Source organism: Cinclus cinclus, chromosome 1 (assembly GCF_963662255.1).
Source record: "Cinclus cinclus chromosome 1, bCinCin1.1, whole genome shotgun sequence".
In the NCBI taxonomy this organism is placed as follows: domain Eukaryota; kingdom Metazoa; phylum Chordata; class Aves; order Passeriformes; family Cinclidae; genus Cinclus; species Cinclus cinclus.
This window is the reverse complement of record NC_085046.1, coordinates 67,112,563-67,138,989: the sequence shown is the minus strand read 5'-3', so window position 1 is coordinate 67,138,989 and position 26,427 is coordinate 67,112,563. Positions and strand designations below refer to the sequence as shown.

Here is a 26,427-nt window from a genome sequence, read left to right as displayed (position 1 = left end):
TCAAAGCTATATTGCAGGGGCATTGAGATTTGAGAAGGACAAAGTGAGTGGGAAATTGGAATTACAGCCATCAATTGAACAAGTTATTATTTCTTATAATAACTGATACTTGCAATGGTGATTTCTCCAGTGTGGTCTACTCTTAATGTCAGTTGTAATTTGGAAGCAAAAGGGACTGTGTGTGATCCAGTGAAAGCCAAGCATCCTCATGTCTGTCTTGCTCCAGAGCAGAGTAGGTCATTTCTACTCTGCAAAGACTGAACTTGGCAACCTAGTCCCACACATTAAGTAAGCACTTAGTGATCTTGTGTATGCATCTCCATATTTGTCCGCTCTTTCAGGTGCAAAACACGCGTGGGGAATGTGTGATTGTTTCTCTTGCACTGTGATGTACAGGTATGGGTACAGAATTCCTGGTTGAGGGATTTGTTGGTGTAAGGTGAAAATGCTGTTCTTGTGAATGTGCTTTACTCTCTAGGCACTTCTGCTCTATGTGGAGTAAGGGTAGTTTGAAAGTTGTCAGACAAGATTTTCACTCCTTGCCAAACACCACTGGTCTCCTAAATAAAAACAAGGGCCCAGAAGATTGTAAGTACTTGTGCATGTGATGTAAACAAACTTCCTGATTCAGGGACCACTACTGAAGCTAATGGTTCTCCTCCACAGAATGAACTTATTAGTATCAGTTCATTAGCAAGACTGAGGCCTTGATTTGTAATGAACCCTTGAGTGTAATTTGCAGTAGCCTGTTGACTGTATCGTACTAAGCTGCTGTGGGTACAAGAGAGAAACAGATTGAGTCTGGAGTAATATTTATCTTTGCTTCCAGTCAGAAGTATTTGGAGCAAAAAGAAATGTGACAGACCTCTAGGATGTTCAGTTAGCTTTCCTGCAAACCTTGGCCACAGAGAATGAAATGCCCCTGGTGCTCAATACACAGGGCAAAGGCTGCTGCTGCTGCTGCATTTTAAAATATGTCTATGAAAATGGAACTGGAAGTTACTGCAAAGCTGCATTTGCAAGTATCATAGCAAAGAAATTTTTAGAAGCCAGGTCTGAAAGAACTTGCAACAGAGAGTTTCTCGGGATACTCCCTGACATTTCTCATTTGCTTTGGTGAAGTGTTAAAAGAGCCCCTGGTTTCTGTAGTTCTGGCTAGCAATAAATTACTTCATGGTTTTGTTTTGATTATATACCATGTGTATGTATAATATATATATATATTTCTTGATTATGGAAAGGGGGACTGTGGAAAGAGAATTTTAAGTTTTTTAACAAGACACTTGATTGAAGTTATTTATTCATGTTAAGCACTCCAGAACAATATTGAGTAGCTCTGTCATCTTCTCTTTTGAAGAACTCCTCAAAATGAACCCTTTTTTGTTTGTTTTCCAATAGGGAAAAAAACTGAATTTCAAAATGATTTAAACAGTTTAGTGATTTTTATTCCATTTCTTTCAAACTTCTTCCTTGCCCCTGAGCCCAACCACTAGTGCCCCTCTCTACTTGCCCACATAATTACCATGCAGCTAATTTTAGAAGAGGGTTTACTCGTTTGTTTTAAAAACACTGCAGTCTCCATCTCTTGTAATCCACCAGGTGGAAGCAGATGTGTAGAATATCTGTGCATGTGTTTGTAAATCTGGGTTTGAGCAGATCTGGCGTTTCTAAGAGGGCAGTGTGTGTGCAAGGACAGGGAACTCCTGGCAGTATAATACCATCAGTAAAGCAAAAATTTGCATTGATCACGAGCAGGGTTCATTGGTGTTTTTTGTTCATGGTGGGCTGGGTGACATTGTATTAGCCAGTTCTTCTGGTGCATGGTTAGACAACACTTGCCTTGCTGTTCTGAGTTACAGTAGGGAGAAGGAAATCAGGGAGGGGAGAGGGAAAATAAGATAGAGAGTGGGTTTTTAGAGATGGGAGCTCTTCTTGTGCTAACAGAGGTTTTGGTCTCTTACCCTCAAGTGTGCTTTTCTGACCTACAGACTTGTTCAACGCTTACTGATGTCCTCCTTGTGCCCATCTTCCCCTTAACTAACTACCTGGCATCCCAGGACCTCTCTGCTCTCACAAAAAATAGCACCTTACAAGTTTGGGCAATATCCCTGTAGTGTTTGGCCCTCACAGTGATTTTGCTATGAGTGCATCTTGGTTGGGAAATATGCTAAAAGTGCTAAGATTTTTATTTGGTTTGTTTGAGTGATGGGGGGAGGACAGGGTGAGTCCGCATAGTGTCAAACAGGAAGCTTGACTTAGTTCAGAGTGGCCTCCTGAAAATATCCCTCCAGTCTGCAAGTCTTCTGAAGGCAGTCATTTGGAAAGGGGCTGTGCTATCCAGATTTTGGAAAGGGACTGTGCTATCCAGTGCCTGCTGTGTTTTGTGTAACAAAAATGCTCTGCTTGTGTACTCCTGCAGGTTTTTGCTGTCCTTCTACAGGTTTTGTTGATGATTTCTGCATTGACCTGTTGCACTGAACTTCATGTCACCTGACAAAACTGGGCTCTTAATAATTTAAAGTTGACATAGAGACCAAAGCCTGGACAGTACAATGTGTAGAATATATATATATGGATGAAATAGTTTCCTTACTGACTTGTACTCTTTGAGCTTTGCTTAATTATGAGCATGTTATAGAAACAATCAGATTTCCTTAACGTAAAGATACTTGCATTTTAAGTCCAGAGATGCAAAACTGAGTCCTGTACTTGTACTCTGTTGAGACAAAAATAAAATGGAGGAAAATCTGAAAGAAGCCTTTTGCATCAGTTGAGGCCCAGTGGGATCTGAGGGTCGGGATCACTCTGAGAATTAATCAGTTCGCTAGAGAATATGATAATACAAGGAAATGATGGTATTACACTAAGGTTTTCAGGCTTTTTATTGGCAGCAGAAATTTTAAAAATAATAACAGAGAAAGCCTGGGAGCAGAAGTGGCCTGAAGGGGAAATGACCAAGATCAGCTGAGAAATGCAGAGTATGGTGATTCAGGAGTGCTGCTTTACTGCATCTGTGTGAAAATCCTGTCTGTCTTATGAAGGGGGGTGAGAGAGATCAGTTCTGTGCAATCTCACTTCTTAATGCAGTTTTGAATAACGTGAAACAGTTCTGGGCCTTCCACTTTTCTTACAGGCTGAGGATTTTAAACAGGGAATGCCAGGCTTGCAGAAAAGTGACTGTAATCACAAATCTGAAAGCAGCATGTGACCTTCCTTGTCATTTCTAACAAGCCAGAACTTTGCAGAAATCTGCCCAGGCAAACTTTTGGTCCTGCTGTGCCCCAGTGCAATAATTATAATGCAGAAACAGCTGATGGGTCACGTCTCCAGGCCTGCGCAGCGTTATGACTTGCTACCTACATTCCATGTTTAGCTTTGAGAGATCAGATGGTGCAAGCAATGTGAGCTAGCAGTGCCTGAGGACATGCTCAGGGCAACACGTCCTGTCCCTCTGCAGCTTTGGTTTCTTTTCTCTGCTTCTGTCCCATTCTATCCCCTTAAGGTGATGCATTTTACAATAAAAACCTATCTCTCTAGGAGGTGAGCTGCCCCTGTGGAAGCATGTGTGCCATTCCCACTGTGCTCTATGTTAAATCCAAGGGCCCAAGGTTTGTAAATATTGTCTCTAAAGTAAATGGGGACTCCAGGTGAGCTGCTTGCCCTACTTGCTGGTGGTTCTGGAGCTTTGGTTGGTACATGTGGCACACAGTGGCAGACTGTCTCAGCATTGTTACTGATGTGATTTAATGAAGCATGAGTGGTATTGGAGGGGGTAAATTTTGTGTTTGTGCATGGGGAAAGGGTCACTGACAAAAGTTTACAAACAAACAAATGAGTGGAAAATTAGGCTTACTTCAGCTGTGTGCGGGAAGGGAGGTGGATATTTTCGAGTTGTGTTTGTTTTGTGCTTAGCACTGTGCAGCAGTTACACCCAGTCCTTGATGTCGGAAAAAATGGATAGGTAAGCAGAAAAGTACTAACTCAATGCCTGAGACTGTTGTTGCTCTCTTACTCTTCTCATCCAGGGATGCCATGGGAGAGGTGCAGTAGAGACATTTTAATTGTGATAGTTTCTTTTATTGTAAACCTATTTTTGCTGGGTTTAATCAGAAAACTGAACTTCAGGTATATTTTTAAATGTTTTTATGGCAGAGATGTTGCAAGTGAGCTCTGAGTTGGAGAGAAGGGAGCAAGGGGGGAGCAGGAGGAGGGAATCTGGAGATGGAGCTGGTTGTGGGTTCGTTCCACTACATCTTTTCATCTTTCCCCGGTACTGCAGCACCGCAGGAGTAGAGTTACCGACAACATTCTTGCTCAGGTCTCTCATCCCTCACTCAAATAGAGGGTGTAATTTGACTATGTCTCAGCTCCCATGTGTGAAGGCTGTTGATGAAACTATATGTATGTGCATTTTTAAGTACAAACAAAAGCCAAACCCAAACAAACACTAATCTCAATTCAGATCTGTTCCACGTGATCTGTTCCATCCAGGATCACCGTGTGGTTGCTCAAACTCCAGAACTGGCATGAGGCCGGAGGGAAGACACATGGCCAAAGCTGTGGGGTAAAGTGAGGACTGACAGTCTGTCCTTCTGAATGACAGCTGTGGCTTACATCAAGTTAAATCAGTCTGTATGCTGCAGGCTGAGGCAAAGCAGAATGGATTAAAAGCAGGTTTTCACTTCTAGCCTTGAGTTTCCTGCAATCCTACATCAGCTTGTGAGTGCATGTATTTCTGCATCCCAGCTGCCATGGAAAATAGGAGACATCTTCTTGCAGGACAGTTCTCACCATCAGTATTTACTGAAGTTTTTCTGATTCAAATGGCTGTGTCTGCAGCTGTCATGGATAGATTGTGAATCTGTATTTTTACCTCCTGCTTCTCCATTCCTATCAGCTGGTTTTGGCAGCACACAGGTTAACAGTGAGGCCTGCTGAGTTGCTTAATGGGTGGCCTGGTGCTGCCTTTGGGCTGATGCAGATCATTTCTATTGGCCAAGGTTATCTCCTCCTGACCTTGTAGCCAGAATTCAGCCTTCCGTTTGTATGGTAATTGTGAAAAGGAGGGCTTCTGAAAGAATTCCTAAAGGCTGGAATATCCTTTCTGGTTTTGTGTAACCAGTTTTTCATCACCACTCTGAACAGGAAAGGAAAGTGCCTTATTATTAAGTTTGCAAATTCAGAGAAGGTTGTGTTTGAAGATTCTTTTTTTCTAAAATCCACGATGGAGACTATAGATTTAGTATGGCAGGAGGCTGCTGTACTCACTCCACATTTGGTACTGTACTCTCTTGGTTACTTGCTCACTGCACACTGGTAGCTTGCTGTACAGGGTACGTAGCATCTGATTTCTTCCTAGCTGTAGTCTTTTGTACCAAAATGTCTTTTACCTTGGTTTCGGTTGGTTCAGTTTACAGGACTAAATATGTTTGCATGCTTTTGGGATGAACAGGAATTTCTGTTACCTGTGTAATGGAATGAAGCAGAGGGATTAGTAGGGGAAATGGGGAGAGAGGGAGGTGTTGAATGGGGTTTCTTTTCTTTTCTGGAATTGTGAGGCTCCTCCCGTAGCAGAGAGGGAGCACAGTGCATGGGACCTGAAGACCTTTAAAGTACATGCTGAAATGGATGCTGGGAAGATACAGTACAGTGCTTGGGCACAACTCCAAGGCTCCCAAGGCAAGTAATATTTAAACAAGCTGAACAGCCCCTTTCGGCAAGCAGCAGGAAAGCCAGCACTGAGCTTTGTGTTGTTGCATGGTCAGCAGAAGATAAAAGCTCAGGCTATGCAGCTGGGGTTCCCTCCTATCACTGGATGGCAAACTGTTAAAAAAAAGATAAAAGAACAGAATAGGACAGGGGGTCGTCTTACTGAAAAGCATTCCTTCATATTTTAAGCCATCAAATTACTTTGAAATACATTGAGTCTGATGTAAGTTAGGAGCAGTGCCATCGGCGTGTGTTGGAGCCTTTACATCAGTTGGCAGGCCAAAGATGAATTTGTCCCTCTGCTTCATCAGAGATAAAGATTTAACATGGGTAGGACTGTGGTATGCCTAGGTGCCTCACCACAAGCCTCACAGCAGGCAGGAGCTTCCCAGAACATTTTTTTTATTTTAGGAGCAAGGCCTGTAATGGTGGGCCTGCTGATGACTGGGGGTCTCATTCTAAACTTCAGTCAGCATTCAGGCATATGCAGCATTTCTAGGTCCTGCTTTCGCAGCTCATCCTTGAATAGGGACTATTTTAACAATGAGGAAGAGAATTTAAATGAATGAGATTGCTAGTCTTCTAATCAGTATTTACTGTATTCCTCCCCTCCATCCCTCCTCCTTTCTTCCTGCATCACAGCACTGGTGTCTTGGGAAAGAAAATGCTTCAGAGCATTTGTTACCAATTTAGCAGCAAGTACGTGCTCATATTCGGGATTTCTGAGATCTGTGTGTGCCATATGTAGGCAAAATGTAGTACTTGCAAGTTCCAGTAGAAGGGAATAAACACAAATTTACTGTTCTGCAGATAGTGTTTCTTTAATCTAATGAGACTTATATTTGTGCAGCCTTTTTGTTTTGGTAAGACGGTTAACCGTCCTCCCTGGGGTGCCTAGTTGCTTATCATGAACTAATCAGTCCCCTGGGTGTATGAAGGGATGAAACACTGCCAAGATAGAGCCTGTGACTTCCCCCAGAGGTGTGATAACCCTCCCAATTACCCCACCCTTCAGGGAGCTTGCTTACTGCTACTTTAGAGACCTTGTTACTTCAGAAATTGTCCATGTTTGGAGATTTTAGGAAGTTTAAAGGGGTATATTAACTGAGACTCTTTTGAGTCTGTAAGGTCTCATACATTTTATGTCAGATTTTTATTGAATGTAGTTTCAAATTTGGTGTGAAAATGCTGAACATGTTTCTGTTTATGAAAATGTCTACCTTTGTAGCCCCTGTGGCATTCCAGACCCCAACAGATAAGGAAAGGGCCAATTTCTGTCTTCAGCTGTTAGTAGATAGCGATGGCAAAATCTTCTATCTTCAGAAACCCCATTTGAAATTCACATGAAGAAATGAGTGAAACAAATCTGGTGATGACTCTCCTCTATTGTTTTTTTGGTAGAATGATAGTTGCACATTGCCATTTGTGAAATGAGTGTGTAGGTTAAGAAAGCTTTTTCACCTTACAGTAAAAAATAATTCATTTAACTAGTGTTTTTGCTTGCATTCTCCTTTCAGTTTCCTGTTTTAACTTATTCATAGGACATGCTTGTCTGCTGTACAGGTTGAGGTGGCTACTGATTGCCTGAATTCTTCTCTTGTATCTTTTTATATTGAATGGTTGAGTTCCATGAGGCATGTAAAGCTTGCTACAAAACAGTAGTGTTTGAACTGGAAGTGGAAAACAGTTTGTACCGTCTAGCATCTGAGTGAAAATATGAGTTCTCATGTTGAGGTTTCATTGTCCTTTACTTTATTCTTTGTCCTTTACCTTTGCTCTCAATGAACACAATTTTTGTCTGAAATTTGGAGGATTGAACCTGTCAGTTGGGTAGAAACACCAGTTTTTTCCTTGAAAGAGTTGTAACCTAATCAGTGAATAATACCAGATTTTTCTTTTGTGTTTCTTTTAAAGTACTTAAGGTATTCTTCACTTCTAGTTGTAGAGTATTTTCTAAGTGACCTTAGCAAGACAGATGTAAGTAAAAATATTGTTATAGTGTGTACTGACTTAAAACTTCAAAGCAAGGTGTTTCATGCTTAGAATTAAAAGAAGGTGGCTGTGTGGAGGTGTATGTTTATATGCCTGAGAAAATGTAAATGTGGAAGCATCACTCCTCAAAAGAAGTGTGACTTTCAGTATCGTAGATCTGATTATGATATTTCACTATTGCTTTGCTATGTGTGCATATATGAAAGTGATTAGTGAAGTTTCCACTGGCAAACCCTTGCTGTCCTCCTGCAAAAATTGGGGTGGGTGCACAGGCCACTTGATCACTTTTTGTTGCTGTTGTTCATTTTTCTCTATTGACAGCTACTGTTTTACCCAGAACTGGGTTGAACCTATATACAGTTCATAGGAGTTTGTTTCAGGCTAATGTTTTTGTTAAATATATATCAATGGAGTCAGTAGAAGGAAATTAATTTCCCTTTTCATATGTGAATTGTTTCAAGAATTGTCTGTATCATCTCTTTCATGGAAATGTGTGAAACACTAGCAGTAGAATTGGTTTTTGGAAGGAGAGGGTGGTTTTGGACTAGCAGCAGACGTTTTTGGCTGAAGGAATAGCAACTTGAAACTTCACTTACTGAAGAAACCTGTTCACAATTTTGTCTGTTTTTTTTTTTCCCCAGCGTTCCTGAAATAAACTTCCTGCAATTCTTTGCAGTGTGCAGGTGTCCAGACTCCCCTTTACTCATGGTCGCCTGTGAAACCCGTCAGGCAACTGAAGGCTGTACCTAAAATTCTGCTGGCAGTGCAGCACACTGCAGTGGCCTTGATATAGTTACGGTGGACACCTTGTGCAGCCACAGCTGTAGCATCCCCTCGTAGTCCGAACAACTGAGTATTGCGGTCCAGGAGTCTACACGTGTGGAGGACTTCCTGGAATAGAAAAAGGAAAGCTGCAGAGATTGTAAGCTGCTGCTTGATCCGTGTGGCTGTTGTGCCGAGGAACATCAAAACTTTGCTGGATGGATCCGACAGCTCGTTGCAAAGTAGAGGGTCAGTCTTGCTGGTTATTTGCAGTTATTAACCTGAGTGGATTTTATATTTTTTTTGTTTCCTTGGTTTTTATATTTTTCTCTGTATGCCTAAGAGGATTGTGGCCTCGCAACCAGAATGCTCATGTTCAGGAAACTTAAGGCTGTTCCTACTGAAGGGCTTTGAAGATCAGCAGGCATTTCCTCCAGGGTTTACAGCATTGTTGGAGGAAACATTCCCTGCAGAAGTCTTCAGGCCTATCCGCCCGACTTTGGTCATTTCTTACCTCACCAGCACGTGGATTATGCTGTTTGCAGACTGTCTAAGCTGCACGATGACCTTCGTGGATTCCTCATGAGCTTTCACAAGGCCAGGCCAGTGTACTTTGTAAAATCCTTTAGAAATGCCTGCTAGGCTTTTAAAGTCCCAGAGCATAGAATATGCTACAAGAAACTCAGAAGGTCAGCTGCTGGATGTGGTTGTGGATGAAGGGGGATTTGTGTGTGTATGTATGCAGTTCTTGTTTTGAAAATACATATTTTTTTCTGGTCAGATAGAGATATATTGTTCCTGAGAAGGCTTCTTGTATTTTCTGATAAAGCTGAGGGACTTCTGAATTCCATAAGAAATTGATGAACAAGATCCCTATGCCCTTTCTTAGAATGCGTGTTGCAGTTTATGAAAATGAACAGATGCTGTTTCTTTTTATCAGTGTGCTGGAAGCACCTCCCACAGGTTACTCGCACTGCATGTACTTCAAAATAGAAAGAAAACTCGTACTGAAGAGTACCATGGGCAAGTAGCTCTGCTGTTCAGAATTTTCCAAGTGGCTTTCCTGTGTGGATCTCAACTTGGAGAGGCTTACCAGCAGTATCTAGTGCTGTAATTAATATACCTAACTAAACCAAGAAAGAAATTTTGTCTTTCAGAATTTAGACCTCTGCAAACAAGCCCAAAGGCTACCGGCCAGCTGGTCTAAGCCAGTGGGTGTGTTCATAAAACTTGTGGCACCTTGTTCATAGGTGGTGGGAGAGAGCTATTTTTCTGAAGGCTGGATTTCTCCTTCACCTGGAGGAAGCAGTAAACCTCAGTCTGAGTGATCTTTGGTACTTGAGAATCTGTGGCAGATACATACCTCAAATAACCCCCGGTAAAATTAAAACTGCTAGTTTGTATCTTTTAACTCTGTCTCACGGTACCAGGAGAATGTCAACTGATGGTTGTCTATGCTTAGTATCACATGGAGATTATGTAGTTGGTTTATATCTGTTCCTGGTCCTTAGCCGCTGTAGGATTTGGTTGAGTTGAGCTCTGCATGTGCCTCTTACGGTGGGGGACAGATGATGGCTTTGACTTGTGGGCCTGCAGACTCTGCTTGGCATGGAGGTAGAAGCTCGAAAGGAGTGCTACCAGTTACCTTGCTCATGAAAAAGCTGAGTGGGCCCTTGGGATATTGCAGCTGGAGACTGACATTACAAGTGCCTCCTAGGGTGGATGGGAGAGGGAGAGCTGTACAGCATGCTTCTGAGTCTCTTTGCTCCAGCATATCTCTCTCTCTCTCTTGTTCCTGTGGCCTGTGCTCTCCCCTCTGAAAATCTCAAGCTAAAACTCCCTAATTTAAAATTCTGTTTCAGGGGGAAGGGTGTGATTTGTGCAAATGTGATTTGCGTTTCTAAACTTCTAAAATTATCTTGGTTTATAGATTGTTCTTGTTGTTGTTGTTGTTGTTGTTGTTGTTGTTTGGAAGATGTGATAAGGGGAATAGTTTCCGTGCTGACCAGAAACAGAATACAGGAAGATAGGATGTTAACAAGGTGGGGGAGAAAAGGAGGTGTTTGTTTAGAAAAAGCCTAGTCACTAAAGCCTATGGGGCAGAGGAGCCCTGCTGATAATACAGATGAAAAGTCTGCCTCTTTCCTAACTTTAGAGGAGTGGAGCTTTGTAGTAAATGGCTGCCATGTGGCAGCTGTCTCCCAGTTTCGTGAGCCTGGCAGTAGTTAATCCTGTCAGCAAGTCATGCTCCCTGGAAAAGAGCAGTGAGAAGAGCTTCAAACTCTTGAATCATTCTATCTGCAAAATATTTGCATGTTGAATGTCTTTCTGCTTAAAACAAGTTTCGTAATTGGATGTAGGTTTCCATCTTTAAGTAACATTAAAGTACAGCTGTGTTGGCTTTTAAATAAAATGTTAGAAACGTGCTGAAATATTGTAATTATTTTCTCTCTTTAAAAAAGTCATTTTAGTTTTGGAAGGTATATGTTCCAAAGTACAAAATGTACTGTGTTGAGAAGGGACACTGTGTTGCTGTCCCTGTATGTTAAAAAATTACAGGTTGAGCACTTGAGATCATGGTTATCCTTAAAAGCTTGAGGCTTTAAAATTAATCTGTTCAGTTTGTTTTTTGTGTTTTGCTGAGCTTGTAATATGGTTGTCCATTTTTCAAAAGTCAAAAAACTAGAATTTTGACTTTAAAAATTTGAGATTTTGTGAAGTAATGTAGCACCATCAGATTTTACAGGCTCATGATAAAATCTTGATGGTTGGCAACACTACTGCCAGGAAATGGGTTTAAATCCCTGTAATTTCTAGTTTTTATTTTCTCAATTTGCTGTATTATCTTGTGAAGCATATAATGTTTTGGAAAGCTACCTGGTACAATGCTCCAAGCAGAGAGTGCACTGTCATCTCTTGCAAAGACAGTGTGCCTGGGCTGCAAAGGATGAGTTGGGAGCTCTGCAATAAGCACACTGATGTTCTCCCTCTTGGGCTTGCCTGTGTTTGCTAGCATATGGATGCAGTTAGAGTGGTGAAACACCATGTGGGACATAGCTACTCCAAGAGGAGATTTTTCCTGGAGCTTTTTCTAGCTTATCCTATTTTCAGAATGATTTTTTGTAAAATTGCCTGTGCATTCAGTTCCTCTGTGAAACTCTTCAAATACTCATCTTGGAGGAAGGGAATTGCAACCAGAGCACTGCACAAGAAGCAGGGCACTAGCACAGGAGATTTTCTGTATCTTCCTCAGTGTGATTCATCCTGCCTCTGTAATCCCTGTTGAACCCATCCTGCACACACGCGCAGCTCTGGCTACATGTGAAGAGCAAGTGTGAGGGGGTGAATTGTTTGCTTGTTTCTCTCTCCAGAGATTTGCTTTAAACCTTCACCTCGAGTGCTGGCTCTGAGGCTGCCCTTGGCTGAGCTGTTGGCCATCAGGGTGAGGGACAGAGATGGGGACAGGGACAGGCCCTCCCTCCCTCCCTCCCTCCCTCCCTCCCTTCCTCTCCAACAGCTGCAGCCACCAATTGCCAGGGAGCAGCCCGGCCGCATGGTATCGTGGCTTTCTTCCTCTTGTTACTAATGTGCCTCCTTGTTTCCGTGATGCTGTGCAGAGGAACAAGCAGACGGATTGTCTCCTCCCAGGGTGGGTGCCCAGGCATCTGCACAGCCAGTTGGTATGGCACAGGAGCCCCTGTTTTTTTCAGTGACACCAGGGGCTATTGATGGCAGGCTGGGGCTGTGCTGCTGCTGCTGCACAGATGCTTGCTCTTGGCCCACCTTAAAAGGACAAGATATCCCGTAGTTTAGACTGGCCATATATTGTTGGGGATGTCAGCATCTCCGTCACAGCTACCCAGCTGAGCCCCGCGTCCCGCTTCGCCCGCCCTGCGTGCCTCCAGCCTCTCCTCAGTCAGAGCTGAGGGGTTCTGTGACTTGGAGTGTTTGAAGGGGAGGTCTCTTTTCTTCTCTGTTACTCAGAAATGTTTTCCATCTCGCTCTCCCTAGTGTAATGCATCTAGCCTCACCCGTTGGGCTCTTGGACAAATATGTCTCTCTCTCAGCACAATACTTGCTTAGGTACACAGGTGGTGGGACATCAACCTATAGCTCTCCTCACGTCCCCTCCAGGGTTTTAAATCTAATGGGTTTGTCAGGGCAATGTGAAAATGAAAAAAAAAAAAAAAACAAGCAAAAACACACAAAGCTACATTTTGGTTGTTTCCTCATTTTGCAATCCTTCATCCCCTCTTGATTGTCTGAGATGGCAGCAGAAGCAGGAGATGAGGTTTTGTCTGCCAGGGCTGTGCTTCCCCAGGGTTGCTGGGGCTCCCCTGGGGACAGGTGCATCTCCCATTCCTTGGCCTTTTGGGCATGGAGACATGCACAGTGGGGTTGGTCACTGGTGCTTGCTTCAGCTTCCCCCTGCCCCTCTTCTCTCTTGCCTCGTCCTGGGCTCCTTTGGGACATGTGGGCAGTGTTTTTGGCAGGCAGTGTGATGCTACTTGCCTGACCTATCCTGCCTTTGCAAAATACTTCCATCCTGCCTTCAGGGCCCACTCCCTCCAGTCTCTGGCTCTGCTCTGGACTCCCACCCTCTGCCACACCATGTTCCAAGGCTGTCCCCTTGCCCAGTGGGATGTAAGCCAGCCCTGGCCCGAGTGAGAGATGCAGCAACCGGACTGGTAAAGACTGATAGTGTGGGGAGAGACCCTGGGCCATGTCCCAAGGAGTGCTGCCCTGTTGCTGCCGGTGCCAGCCCAAGGGAGACGTGAAGGGACTTTCTCGGGTCGCCACTTCATCTAAGGCAAATAAACGGGAGTTAAAGCCAAGAAACACATTGACTTCCTGGAACTCTGTGAGCCGTCCGCACAGCTGTCCCCACTCCCCGAACACATGCAAAGCAGAGCTTATAAGGACAGACAGTATTGCTTTTGTGTCCTTCCTCAGCCAGTGGGGAGGGTGCACGGGAGGGGATGTGCTGGGTAAAGCCCAAGGCGTGTCTTGTTCCGTGTTCCTCCTGCGTTGCTGTGATTCCCAGTGACTGGGGGAAGTCAGACTCCTTCCCACTGGCCTCCTCACAGCTGTGCAGGCAGGCAAGGATGAGGATGGCGAGGTGTTCGCAGTTGTCAACATGGGAAGGAATGGACGGATGTCTGCTTAGAGCCGCTTATTTACTCTCTTGTTGCCCTGACTTTATTTCGTTGCCTAAATGTGTTCACGGTCCCAAGTTTGTTAAGCTGTCTTCAAATCTCAGTATCCTTTTTGCTTGAGCAAGCTCTTGAAGCTAACTGCAGTTTTGTGACAAAGGCTTCCTGGAGGGCTAGGTACTCACCAACAAGCTGATACAAACACCAGAGATGAGGAGCAGCTCACAGATACCTCTTTGGTCAGGAGAAAGAATGCCAAGGTATTAGAAAAGTTTAAAATCCATCAGCAGCTGCTGATCCTAAATGTAGACATAGGTTATTGCAGTTCTTGCAGTGCTGTGTGTTCTGTGTGGCACTGCTGTCCCTGAAAAGGGCAGTGCTGGTCAGAAGCTCAGTGCAGGCTCAGATCAAACTCTATGACGAGATTACCAAGTGTGCTGGGCTTTCCTGTTGGGAGCCAGGAGACCGTCAGGTTTCACTTTCGCTCTTGTTCCTGGAGCAGCTTTTGCATGAGTTCTCTTTTCTAGCCTAACACGACCACAGGCGTGAGGACTGTTCCCACAGCACACAGCACTTGCGAAAGGTGCAAACGTTTGGCTTCCCTCTTCAAGTTAGCAAATGGAGCACAGGGCCAAGAGGATGGGCATGGATTCATTTTGTATTAAGGCTGCCCGGTAGCTGTGTGCATTGCTGTAAACCAGTTGGACCATAAAGGTGAATTTCACCCAGGAAACCCCTGCTTTGCCCATATGGTGTCTCATTGTTGTATTAGTACAACTTCCTTGTTTTCAGTGTATTGCATCAATGTAATGCCAGAGGATCATGGTGAGTCAGAGTCGTTCACTAAAGGCATTAGCTAAGTTCAAATTCTGGTATGCTTTATGGAGAGAAGCTTCTGGTCATCTGACCCAAAGTCCTGAAGAGCATTACTAGCCATAAGTTACCAAAAAGGGATTTTCAAAAGCTACATAAAAACTTAAGCGCGCACATGTATCCCATCATGCTTGCAAGGAAATAAAAGGGGAGGAGAAAACATGTTTGAATATTTAAAATTTGGCCTGTTAGGTGTTATAGCAACAGCATGCAAAATAGTCTGGAAATACAGGAATCATCTTGTTCTTGTTTAGTGCTTCTTCCCCTGTCCCACTCCCACCAGAAGATCATCCATAACTTGGTTTTAAGGCATGTCCATGAGTATTTGGTTCACATGTCTATTCCATGTCTGGGTGTATCTGTCTGTGTACAAGTTAGCCATATGAATGTTGTAGACTCACAGGGTATTTCGAGAGGCAAAGTATTATACCTGCACTAACACAGGTAAAATTATTGTTTCACTAATAGCTCAGAGAGTTTATAGAAAGAGTCTGTCATCTTTGGTGCTCAGAGAGTAATGGATGTTACTCCTTTTGGTTGGTGTTTTTGTGTTTGGTTTTGGTTTTGGTTTTTTTTTTTTTTTGTAGAGGAAAATGTTACTTACAGGTTCAAGTTCAAAAGGTTTGGGGTAGCATTCTTAGTTTTTACTGTTAAATGAAAGAGCAGCCACCAGATATTCCCATTCCACTCTTTTTCTATGCTTGTCTTCCTTTCCCCATGGGCTGCTCTGTACTGGTGCTCCAGCACTGGTGATGGTGAGGTGATGCTCCCAGTGTAATTTTCTACTGGTGGGTTGCGGAGTCAGCACCAACACTTCAGTAGGAAGGGCAGAGTTGGTATTAAAAAAGGTCAGTTGGGAAAACTTTGTTCATTTGGTTTTCTTTTGCCTTGAGGCAGTGCTTTGAATAGCGTTAACCCTTTTTTCTTCCCACACGATGCCTTTTCACCCTTTTTCCTTCCTGCCAGCTTTGATGAAAAGTTACTTTCAAAAGGTAGTGCGGGTGATAGCGCACATCTCTTTTGGGGTGGGAGTGACCATTTGTGCTTGTGAGTGTTGCCTTTTGCTCTGGGAGTAAAATCTGCTCCTCTGTGTAGAGGCTTAGTAGGAGACAGTGCCTCAGAAGCAGTTTGGAGTGCAGAGTAGCGATTCTTAGGTATTAGACTCTCAAGGGTAAACAGTAAACTTTGTTTATTCAAATGCCATATCTCTCTTTGATGTTCTGTTCTTGTCTAAATTTGTATACTAGCAGGTCTGGCCTTCATTTAAATGATCCTTGGGGTTTTTTTCATGCCACTTCGAAAAAAAACAGTGGGAAAGCCTTGACTAAGCTAATAGTGTTGCTGAAATGGAAATGATGAAGAAGGCTCAGGATTCCTGTTTGGACCTCATGGGAAAAAGTGGTTTGAAATATGGAGGGGGGGTGAATGTTCCTAAACCTGTAATTTCTTTTCCCTGCTTCTTCTTCCCCACTGTGTTCTGTACTAAATACTACAGTATGTTTAATGAAACCAATAAAACTATTTGGCCAAGAGTGTTAATCTTTCCCTGGCCCAATTAGTGCATGGCTTCTGCTTTTAAGGTTAATGTGGATTTTTTTCAGAAGGCAGAACAATAAGCAGCTTTGTGCTACGTGTACCAGGTTTTCCCCTTCTTGCCTGTATTGTGCATTTCTTCCTATCTATTCCAAAGGGAGAGCTCATGTGCAAAGACAGTGGAGCAATCTGGAGCAGAGACTTGTACCAGCTCCCAGGGGCCGGGACGTGCTGCTCTGTGCTTGTGTAGCTGCCTCTCAGTTGCAAGTCAAGTGACTGTGACTCTGAAGACTCATCGTTTTTTCTCCTTTCTTCTTCCTTTTCCTCTGGCCTGTGTTCTCCTTTTTGATTCATCTGTGATGCTCTTCACCAGAAGGAGAAACAGCTGTAGCTGTTTAGAGTGGTCTTAAAACAAACAAACAAAAAACCTAAATAAATATACATAAGCAAAGCGGGGGGAGTAACTGTTGGTGGGCTTTAACATACAGTGGAGTCACACTTTATCCCAAAGGAGGAAATAGGTCTAGCAAGTGTCTTCCTGTACAGACTGAATGGGAAGCAACAAGGTTTGTTTTTAGTTTTTTTTTTTGTAAGCTCTGCTTTTGCAGTGTCTCTCCCATTAGCTGGTTGTGTGGGACATCAGGGGTGTACCTCTGTCAGAAGCAGGAGCCATAGGCCTCTCAGGTCTCTCTGTGGGATGGAAGTTGCCCCAGTTTCATGTTGTCAGCAACCTCATCAAGTGGAAGGAACACGTTCCTGCAGAAAAGACAGGTCTCCTGGTGTGGCCATGCAGAGAGGGCTGCATTGTCTTGTTTGGTCCTGTCCCCCTACCATTTGTCAGCGTTCTTGCTTAGTCACTTGCTCTCTGCTTTTCCTCCTTTTCACGCAGGATGAATGTGACACTGGGGGGTTTCTTCAAAGTAGAAGATGACTTGAATGCTTGTGACCACTTCCCTGTTTCCTAGAGGCTTTGGTCCGATAAATTGAATGCAACCTGAGGCTGCACTGTTTCTCAGCTTATTTCCTGTTTATCCTTTTTCGTGGAGGTCTTTGTTTTCTTTTGGGGAGAGGGAGGAAGGAGGCTCTGTCAGCACAACCTCCACACTGGGGCATTTGGTGTGAGCTGGAAGGGTTTACAGTCCTGAAGGCAGTATGGCATAGGGCATCTGTTTTGGTTGCCACCTGTCTGATTCCCTGAGCTTCATAGGTGCTGTGGAAGAAAATCCCAGCACTTCCCCATCCTCAGTGATATGTTTTTTTAAAGAGGGAAAAAAAAAAACAAACACCAAACCAACCAGCCCAAAGAAAAAAAACCCAAGCCTGCAAGAGAAATCTCTCAGTATGTTCCTGCCTAAAGGCGCTCTGCCACGGGTTTTCCCACAGGAAGGAGTGATTTGGCCCAGCGTTCTTATTGTTTCTATATCCTATTGCAGATAGAAAGTAATGCTTCTGAAATTTGTGTGTGCTGCTCATGCAGTTGTCTTTGTTTCAGTGGTGCATTTTTGTTTCATGCAAAAGAGTGGAAAATACATAGGTAAATAAAAACATGCAGCAGTTCAGTTGCAGTCTCTAGACTGCTTTCAAAATTGGAAATTTTTAATGCGCAGAAAATGGATTTAAGGACAAGATCTCTGACTATATATATTTGCTTACCTTTGGAGGAAGATACTTGGATTCCAAAAAGAAAAATAACCATTGGCTCATAGAAACTATGAAAGGCTGTAATAGTATAATATGAAGTTTTCCTCCTGAAAAAAACCAAAACAAACAAACAAACAAAAACGGAGAGCCAGTTGGCAGGTTTTTCTGAAACGTTAGGTAGGGAATTTTAATGTGCATATATGCCTGCCTGTTCTGCCCACTCTCTCTGTGCATTTCCCATTTTCAGTATTGCTAAAAGCAATGCTAGAAATTCTGACTGTAGCTCTCTGGGAGGCTACAGAACTGTCTTTCTTTAAGTTATCTTGGCAAACACAGAAGTCTTCACAGTTACGCAATAGATTTTTTTTCCAGGATGTATCAGTGGTGACATTAGTGTGCTAGGTATTGACTGAAAGGGGAATGAATATGTGTATTTTGGAAGGATTTGTGTATTTTGTTTATTTAGGGTGTTTTTAAGGACTGAAGTACTTACTTTTTTAACAGAAATACCTCCAAATAGTTTAAACTGGTCCTTATTTTTGGTACTGCTAAGCAGATAGAGCAAGCAGTTTTAGATTTAGGCCAGTCCTGAAAATAATTCTGTTGCTTATTCTATTCAAAAGTAAGTCAGCTACCACTTAAGTGATTAAAGTAAGGTGGGGGCAGGGAGGAAAGAAGTAATTATATTGCTCTTGAATGAGATGGAACTTTTTAAAAAACAAACAAAATAACAGTAAACTTACAACAGTACAACAGTTAAAGTCAAGCAAATAAATAGCTCCCATAATTATTGGAGAAAACACAAAAGAATGGGTGCTTGGCCTCACCTTGGAGCAAGAAATCCCTGTGTCACAGGGCTCACTAGTATTTTCTGTACAGAAAAGTAAATTAGAGAAAAGTTATTTTGATTTTTTTTCAGGTTAGTCTGCTTTTCTGGTTTTCAAGGTGCAGATGGAAAGCAGTGTTTAAGAGGTTGATGTTTTCCTGACACTTACGCTACCTGGGCTTAGTCAGGTCCCAGGTTTTGTCTCTAGACTGCAGTGGCTTGCTGTGCCAGATCATCTGTGTGCTGCTCCCCAGAAGTCAGCAGCTAAATGTAGGAAGGTTGAATTCACTGCTTTGTCTGGCAAGGTGTGAAATGAGGAACCATTTGACACAAGGTGGGCCCTTTCTTTTTGCCTGCCTATTCTTGGGTGCTCCAAATTGTTGGCAGTTGGGCTAACTTAGTTGTTTATTGTTTTCAAATGCTGATCAAACAGCATTTGAAGATATGTTGTATGACTGATTTGCATGTCATCCTTGAGAATGTAATTTTTTAAAAGGAAGAAACCCTGTTAACAGTGTTTTGAAGGTAATTGTCTCTGTTATCTTGATAAAAGGAAAACCTATATTGAGCTTACTGGTTATTATATGTAAATCTGAGATGATGAAATGTCCACAGTTTGTTTGTTTCATAATGAAGTAAGCATTTTGCTTGTAAGGTTATAATGGTGTATTTCTCTGTTAAAAAACATATCAGTAGTTTTCCTTATTACAAATAACCTTTTCCAGAAGCCATAGCCATAAGTGCTGTGGGCAAAGAACTTTTTCATGTGTTGATCATTCCCCATCACTTTTAAAACTGATGCTTAACTGCCCTGTCATTCTCCAGAGAGAACAGGCACCCTTCCTTAAACCCCAGTGATAGCATGATATGTTTGTGGTTTCAGAAAGGGGTGTGGAGGAATTCTCTTGTTACATACAATGGTTACTTATGTCTTCAACTCATGTGGGAACCTTGGGCAGTGGATGTGAGGAATGTGCCAAATGGTCCCAGAAACCTCTGTAGTAATTTCACCATGGAAGGAAGAAGGTGGCCACCATGAATTCATGCATTGGAGTAAATATTAATCTTCCAAGAAGAGAAGAGAGGAGCACTGCATGTATCAAATTGAATCTCCTAAATTCTCTAGATGCAGAATATTCCTTCAACTTCTTAATCAAATGTCACTACTGTCAGTGGTAGTCTAGTTTGCTCTCTCTTCCTCCCATTTTTTGCTGGCTTAATACTGCAGACCAAGCTGATAGGGGTTTCTTTGTTTGCCCAGGTTTTGCCACTGGCAGAAGCAGTAGCATCTCCCAGCCCAGTGCCTGGGCACTCATGAGAGTGCTTAGATGCACTGGCAGTGCTGGTGTGCTTCTGCCATCAGACCTATCTAGTAGTCAGGGGACCCCCTCAAAATAAAGGGCTGTAGTCATACTTTCCTGAAATGGCTTCCATAAAAGCTTACTCCCTTTCTCTTTTTGCTTTCTCCCTCATGTAGTGCTAGAGGGTGCTGCTGAAGAAGAGGCTGAAGAGCCAGACGCAACTGTACATACAACACTGAGTGAAGAGACCAGCAACCCAGAAGAGAGCCACAGTCAATCGGGGGAGAAAGATGAAGGTAATTGGTTCAACTAGCTCTGTGACTCTGTAAATTAGGACATTGATTAAGAATGTAGAAACATTTCTTACTTATCCATGCACCTTATTGTGTGAAGAGTATAAGATACATTGAGCAAAAGCACTGGTGCATGGATTTCTTTTCCCATTCCAAACTTTTATCTCTCTGAAAAGTATAAAATATGTTGAACAGAAGCATAGGCACATAAATTCTCAGCTACCACTGCAGGCTTCCAAACTAAGATTTTCTTGGCTCGCAGTAACTTGGCATCACATAACTTTAGCCTCAAAAAACCACCTGTTTATAATCCTCAAACTTATGTTCCAAAGACAGTATTATGCAGAGATCAAATGTTCACAGACAAACTTGTTCCTCCTTGTTCACCCTCACATACTCTTCCGTTGCAGTGACTTTCTCACAACATACATTAAAATTCTCTTCTTTTCACCAGAGGTGACAGAGCAGTAGACTTGCATAGTGTTCCTGTTTGTTAGGGAGACTTCTTGAGGGGTAAAGACATATTTAATTCGAAAGCGTCTTCCTTTTCAAATTTGTGAAGAGGAAAATAGAAGGCCTTTCCTCTGTGTTTGATGTGTCTGAGATAGGAGCATCCCTGCCACTTACTGCATGTGATGGAGAAGTTTGAACCTCGACAGCATTAGCTGTGATGTGAGTCCTGTATGTAACACATATTCTCTATGGACTAGTATGGCTTGGTGTACCAAAATCACATATGTGCCATCTGTGGCAGTAAAGAGGCAATAGGGGGGATACGGGGTTTTGTTTTGGTTGGATTTTTTGCTCCTTTAGTTAATTCTGTATACAGAGCTGGCTTAAACCATGCTTAAAAGAGAACCCAGTACCCTACACTGTGTTACTAATGCCTTAATTGTGCAGTCCTGTTTGAAACACACTGCCTGCTTGAATGATTGTGCTTGCCATAGTGTGCATTTGTCAGTACTGCTCTACGAGTTCATGGTGATCACAAGGTACCACAGATAATACTGTTTCACAGCAAGAGAGTCTAAAGTAAATCACTCTATAAGCTCCATATTGAATTAAGGTTGAAAATGAAGAAAAGGGGAATGTCCTATGAGAAAAATGTAAACTTGGTCTTTCTCATTCCAATATGAGAAGCTTGTCCTGTTATAAGAACTCCAGTTATTATGGCCTGTTGCCTGTGTTCCATGATGATCCAGCAGAGTGTGATGTGAGTTACAGGCAGCTGAAAATACTGTGGGTTGTTTGGGTTTTTTTAAGATGGCCTAGGAACTCCTATGTGTGTTTTTGTTTTTAATTCCAGAGAAGCAGCTGGAAAGCTTAAACAGCTATAAGGCATCACCAAGTTCACCAAACAGTTTGGACGGAGCAGACTTGTCCTCCATTGACGCCATGATGTCAGCAGTGATGAATGTGGGGAAGATTGCTGAAAATGGCGGGAATTCTCAAAATGTCAAATCCCCCTCAAAATCTCCTGCACCAAATCGGATTGGCAGGAGGAACCAGGTACGTAAACCCAAATGCAGGGAGGGCAAAGGGGAGACAAGCAGCTACCTGGAAAATGGTAAGATATAATTTGTGTTTCTTTGATTGTTTTGCCTTTGTTCCCCTCAGCGATTGTTTCTTGCCTCTGCCATTGTTCCTCTGTGTATGTTTTCTGGTATCTCTCCAGACCATAACTTAGAAAACTTGGAATCAGCAGGGTCCGCTTGCTTGGGATGACACATAAAATGTTTGAGCATGAGCTCCAGTGCCATGCAGTGGTGAGCTGGTCTAGCAGATGCCCCTAGCAGTGACAAAGTCACCTAAGAATTGCCATTTTGTCCTGCTGCATCCTTTCTCCTGGTTGTTGCGTTAGCATAATCTCATGAGGTGTGTAGCTGCCCCACAGAAGAGTCAAGTGATTTATGGTTAAAAGTGGTTCTGGAACAAAACATTCATCAGGATGCTGAGTTCACACCTGTAGTGTAAGGTGCCCTTAATTTCCTTGTTTATAAAAGCCTGAAAAGCTATTGCAGAATGCCTTGTATGAATTTCACAGAGTAAATATATGTAGCTTTTATCAGGTTTTTTCCATTTACCAGTTGATGGCACCAGCTGATAGCAGTATTGTTCTAAACAAGTCGAAGGAGAGAGTCATTATCAGTTTAGCTGTAGTTATTTATATCTGTGTTTTTCTCCTGCTGGGCCAAGCTCCATCAAAGAATGTGCTGAAGGATATCAAGAAAACTCCCAAATCGCTGTGGTCATTTGACTTTGGAGCTAGAGGTGAAGCACAGAGACTTTGTAAAGGAATCAAGATGTAACAGGGACCAAAAAGATTGACGGGCGTGACTCATGTGATGTTCCTATAGTAGTTTATTAATAGCTTGCTGAGTAGCTGCCCAGTTGACAGACTTATGACTTGTCTTGGATTTTTTAGCGTGAAAGGAGTTAAAAGCCATTAGCTGTAAATAGACATCCTTAAATGAGGAATGGGCAGTATACAGACAGCTGTGTTTGTGGGATTCTGTTGTCTAACACCTGGCTCTAAGGTTTATTTACAATGTTCTCACTGAGAGGCTTCGCTGATTCCTTGATTTCATCATGTGAAGTGAGGCACTGGAATCCAGACCAGTGTCAGGGCAATGCTGTTACACAGCTGTCCACCGGTACACCATGTGGTCTGGCTTCAGGGAAGTTTATTAGTGTTGGTGACCTTTATTCCACCTGGTATTTCGGTGGGCATCGAATCAAAGGAAGCTCTAGAGTAAATGTGACAGGATTAAGAGGGATTCTTACAGCATAAAAATAAACAAATACATTGAAAACATAGTAAATAGCCTATTTGTCTTTAGGCTGAAAGATTGTTAAGGCCATAGGGGCAAATGACTACATTACTGAGAAAATAGCAGTGAGATGTGAAATATTAAGTGGGTATCAATCTTGTTAGCAGGCTCTAATACAGTCAATTTCCACTTTCAGCATAGCAGAATGAATGCGCTGAATTGTTTTAGTGTGTAGCAGTGCAGGGATCTCAGATTCTGGTCAGAATATGCCCCTTATTATAATTTCAAGGATAATAACAGCTGTTTTTCTGAATGCTGTTTCCCATGAGTTGGCAGCGAAACGTTTTGCCCTGAACCTTTGTCCCAAAGTCTATGGTCCTCTCTATAATGCTGACTTTATCTTGGCTGTGGTCTACCCATAGTCTAATAAGCATGTTCTCAAATCAACCTGCATGTATTTTAACTTGTCATTTGCTTTGCTCTTGAAGAAAATAAAAAGTGTGACAGAGGTGTTTTTTGGGCTGGAGAAAAACAGACAGACTTAATGCAACACTCCAAAAGCATTTGCCATCAGTTGAATGCAGAGCTGTTGTACCAGATTGACTTACTAAAGGGAGAGTAGCTGACAAATGAGCTGCTAATTTTATCTTTCAGTTCAAGAACTGTGTTTTCACCAGCTTGGCTCTGGTGGTGTAGCTGAGTGCTGCGTTTTAAATTGGTGAATGTGGGTACTCTTACAGTAGGGATGCTAATGTTTTTTGGTCTGGATTGGGTTAGTTAGCAGATTTGCTTGAGCTGTGTTTCGGTATGCAGCATGTAGCCCGTCTGACCACTGGAGAAAGTTTGGGTTTTAGTTAATAATAAACCCCAGATTCAATACTAATCAGCTCTGGCTGAGCTATAGTGTGTTTCTGATCTTTGCTTCAAGGTGAACCAGTAATTACTCTGTCTTCTGTTAATTTGCTGATTTGAAGAGAAGGCAGTCTGGAAAGCAGGCTTTGTAATCATCAAGTGCATCATGTAGAACTGCAGCACACGTTTAAAGAGGAGGGGGCAAAAAACCAGTAGTGGGTTGATAATTTTGCAGAAATAGCCTGGGGATTAAACATCATCTAAACTGTCAGCACATATGCAGGGATTTTCCTCACGGCACAGTGTGTTTGTTCTCTGTCTTGAGCCAGCTTTTAACAGGGTGCAGTATAATTGGAGCTGAACATTACTCCACGGTCAGGTTGCATATAGTAGAATTAAAGTTGTATAAGTAGGATGGAATGAATGTTTGTGAATTGCACGTTTGTATATAAAAATGGGGGAGGGGCACTGAGATAATGCATTTTAATTTTCTTTGAATGTTCAGACTTCATAATGGCAGCCTTTCTTGCTTTCTTTCTAATGTTTTGCAAGTGCTAGTACATTAGACGTCAGCCTGTATATGTGGCCTACACTGATTACCTTTGGGATGTAGAGGCTGAAATGTGGTTGGATAAACATGTACAAGCAAAAGAGTGGGGAGAAGTGGGAGAACCTAATCCTTTCATTTTAGAAACTAAGTCTCAAGACTTGTTTTCTTCAGGCAGAATCAGAAAATAGCTCTTCATCCATGTCTACAGGTCATAGAAGTTATTGTGAAATTACTGTGGCCCTGTTTTTGAAAACAAAATGTAGTATATGGACTCTCTAGAATGGTTGTCCAAATCGTGCAGGAGGGCATATTGCTTTATTGAGACATAAAAAATAACTTTCTCTAACAATGTGTCAGCATCTCGCCATCCTAATGTGCCAGAGGATTTGTCACAGAGACTTGGGTTAGTCATTCTCAATGTTCTTTGTGAATGCTTGTGTCTGACAACTTGTGTCTGACAACTGAACCGGTTGCTTCTGAGTTGATGACTTTGGAATATCATTTGGAGAAGAGAATTGTGTGGAGAGAGGAGACACACAGACACACTCATACCCATCAACTTGCAGCTGAAGAGCTGCTGCGAATGGGTTCTCTGTTTTGCTTGTTTTCAAACTTTTACTAATGATACTTAAGATAGCCGGCAAAGAACTTCAGTAGAAAATGTCACTTGGCTTAAAAATTATGCTTTCTCATTGGTCATGCAGAGATGGTTTTGGACTGTCTTGTCACTAGAGGTGTGCATCATTCTAATGGAAAACTGAGGTTTAATTTTGAGTGCCAAATTGTCTTGCTTTTAATATGCAGGTGTTGGTGCATAAGCCATGCCTGGCTTCCTGGTGAGGTTGTGAAAATGCCCTTTACATCATCCAGTAGCCATCCTTGTGGACAAATTGAGGCAAACAGCTTTGTTTCCTGCAAGAGTTTAATTTCATCCCTGGCTGGAAGAGTGGTGGCTTTGCTCAGTGTCTCAAGGGCATACTTAAATCAGGTTGAGCTCTCTGGTCGGCTTCATTGTTTGTACTCGTGGTTTGACCATGGTCACTCCCGATTCTCACCTGGGCGGAGAATGGCAGGGTTCATAATGTGTTCCTTTGGAGTCACGTACACTCAGACATTGTCACCTCTTTCTTGCTTATGATCTCATCAGATCTTGCAAGCTTCAGAAGGGTGGGGCCTGGCTGGTGTGCCTGGATGGGATGCTTCCAGCAGAAACACAGGATGCTAAAGGAAATGGTGCTGATGATTCAGTAAATGCCACTCTTCCTTCTGAGTCAGCCATGGAGCAGAACATACAGCCCCTACAAAAGGGCACCAAGATAGTGCTTTGCTGTCAAGATGGGGTGGAAAATCTGAAGTTCTGACAACTTGTGCTATTTAAAAATCTTTGGGAAGAATAATGATGTTTGCCCATATAATCTGATGATGTTCCAGGAATTACTTTCTGGTCAGCTAAATTCCTCCTGGCAGTTTGAGTTCCTTGCAATTAACTTGCCTTCACTTCCTGTCCTAAACTGCTACTGCTGAGTATCTGTGTGTTGTTAAAACAGCTGCTGTACTTCTCTGGTAGTTGAAATGGCCCCTGTTTGCAAATTCAGAAGTTTCTGAAACTTGCTTGAGGGATCTATCAGATGATAAATGTGTAAATTCACGTTATTCTGTTATCATTACTTGGGATGGATTGTTTTTCCACCTTCATCACTGACAGCTTTTTAGTCCTTTTACAGATACTCCTTCTGATTGTTTTGTTCTCTTTTGTCTACAGGAAACAAAAGAAGAGAAGTCTTCCTATACCTGTCCTCTGTGTGAAAAGATTTGCACTACACAGCACCAGCTAACTATGCACATTCGTCAGGTATGCAGAGTACCAGCTCTTGATTTCTTACTTTTATTAAGAGTGCTTCATTTGCCAGGTTGCATTTTGCAGTGGTGAAAAACAATTCCATGTGCAAGCCAATGAAATGCTTCCATTGTTTTACTTTTGTTTTAGCCTTTTCTTGCATTTTCATAAAAAAGCACACCCCACAAACCTAACCCTGAGGTGGGTAGTTTTTCTGCCTTCCTTGCCTGGCATTCCACCCCCCACCCAGTGGCTCAAACAAGGATGTGTGTCCTGTTCTGCATAGCTTAAAGTATCCTAAGGATCCGGAAAACCGCTTCCATCATGAGGCCTA

The 26,427-nt window shown here is 42.6% G+C and overlaps 1 protein-coding gene across 1 annotated transcript in view; it reads left to right on the top strand.

The window, feature by feature from the left end:
• Nucleotides 1-19,966: 19,966 nt before the first annotated feature.
• Nucleotides 19,967-26,427, top strand: part of RREB1 (ras responsive element binding protein 1) — a 65,191-nt gene continuing 58,730 nt past the window's right edge. The window contains exons 1-3 of the mRNA XM_062491194.1: nt 19,967-20,086; nt 21,390-21,592; nt 26,019-26,108. Of these exons, the coding sequence (XP_062347178.1) occupies nt 21,479-21,592; nt 26,019-26,108 (204 nt within the window). The 5' untranslated portion in view covers nt 19,967-20,086; nt 21,390-21,478. The remainder of the gene's footprint in view (nt 20,087-21,389; nt 21,593-26,018; nt 26,109-26,427) is intronic.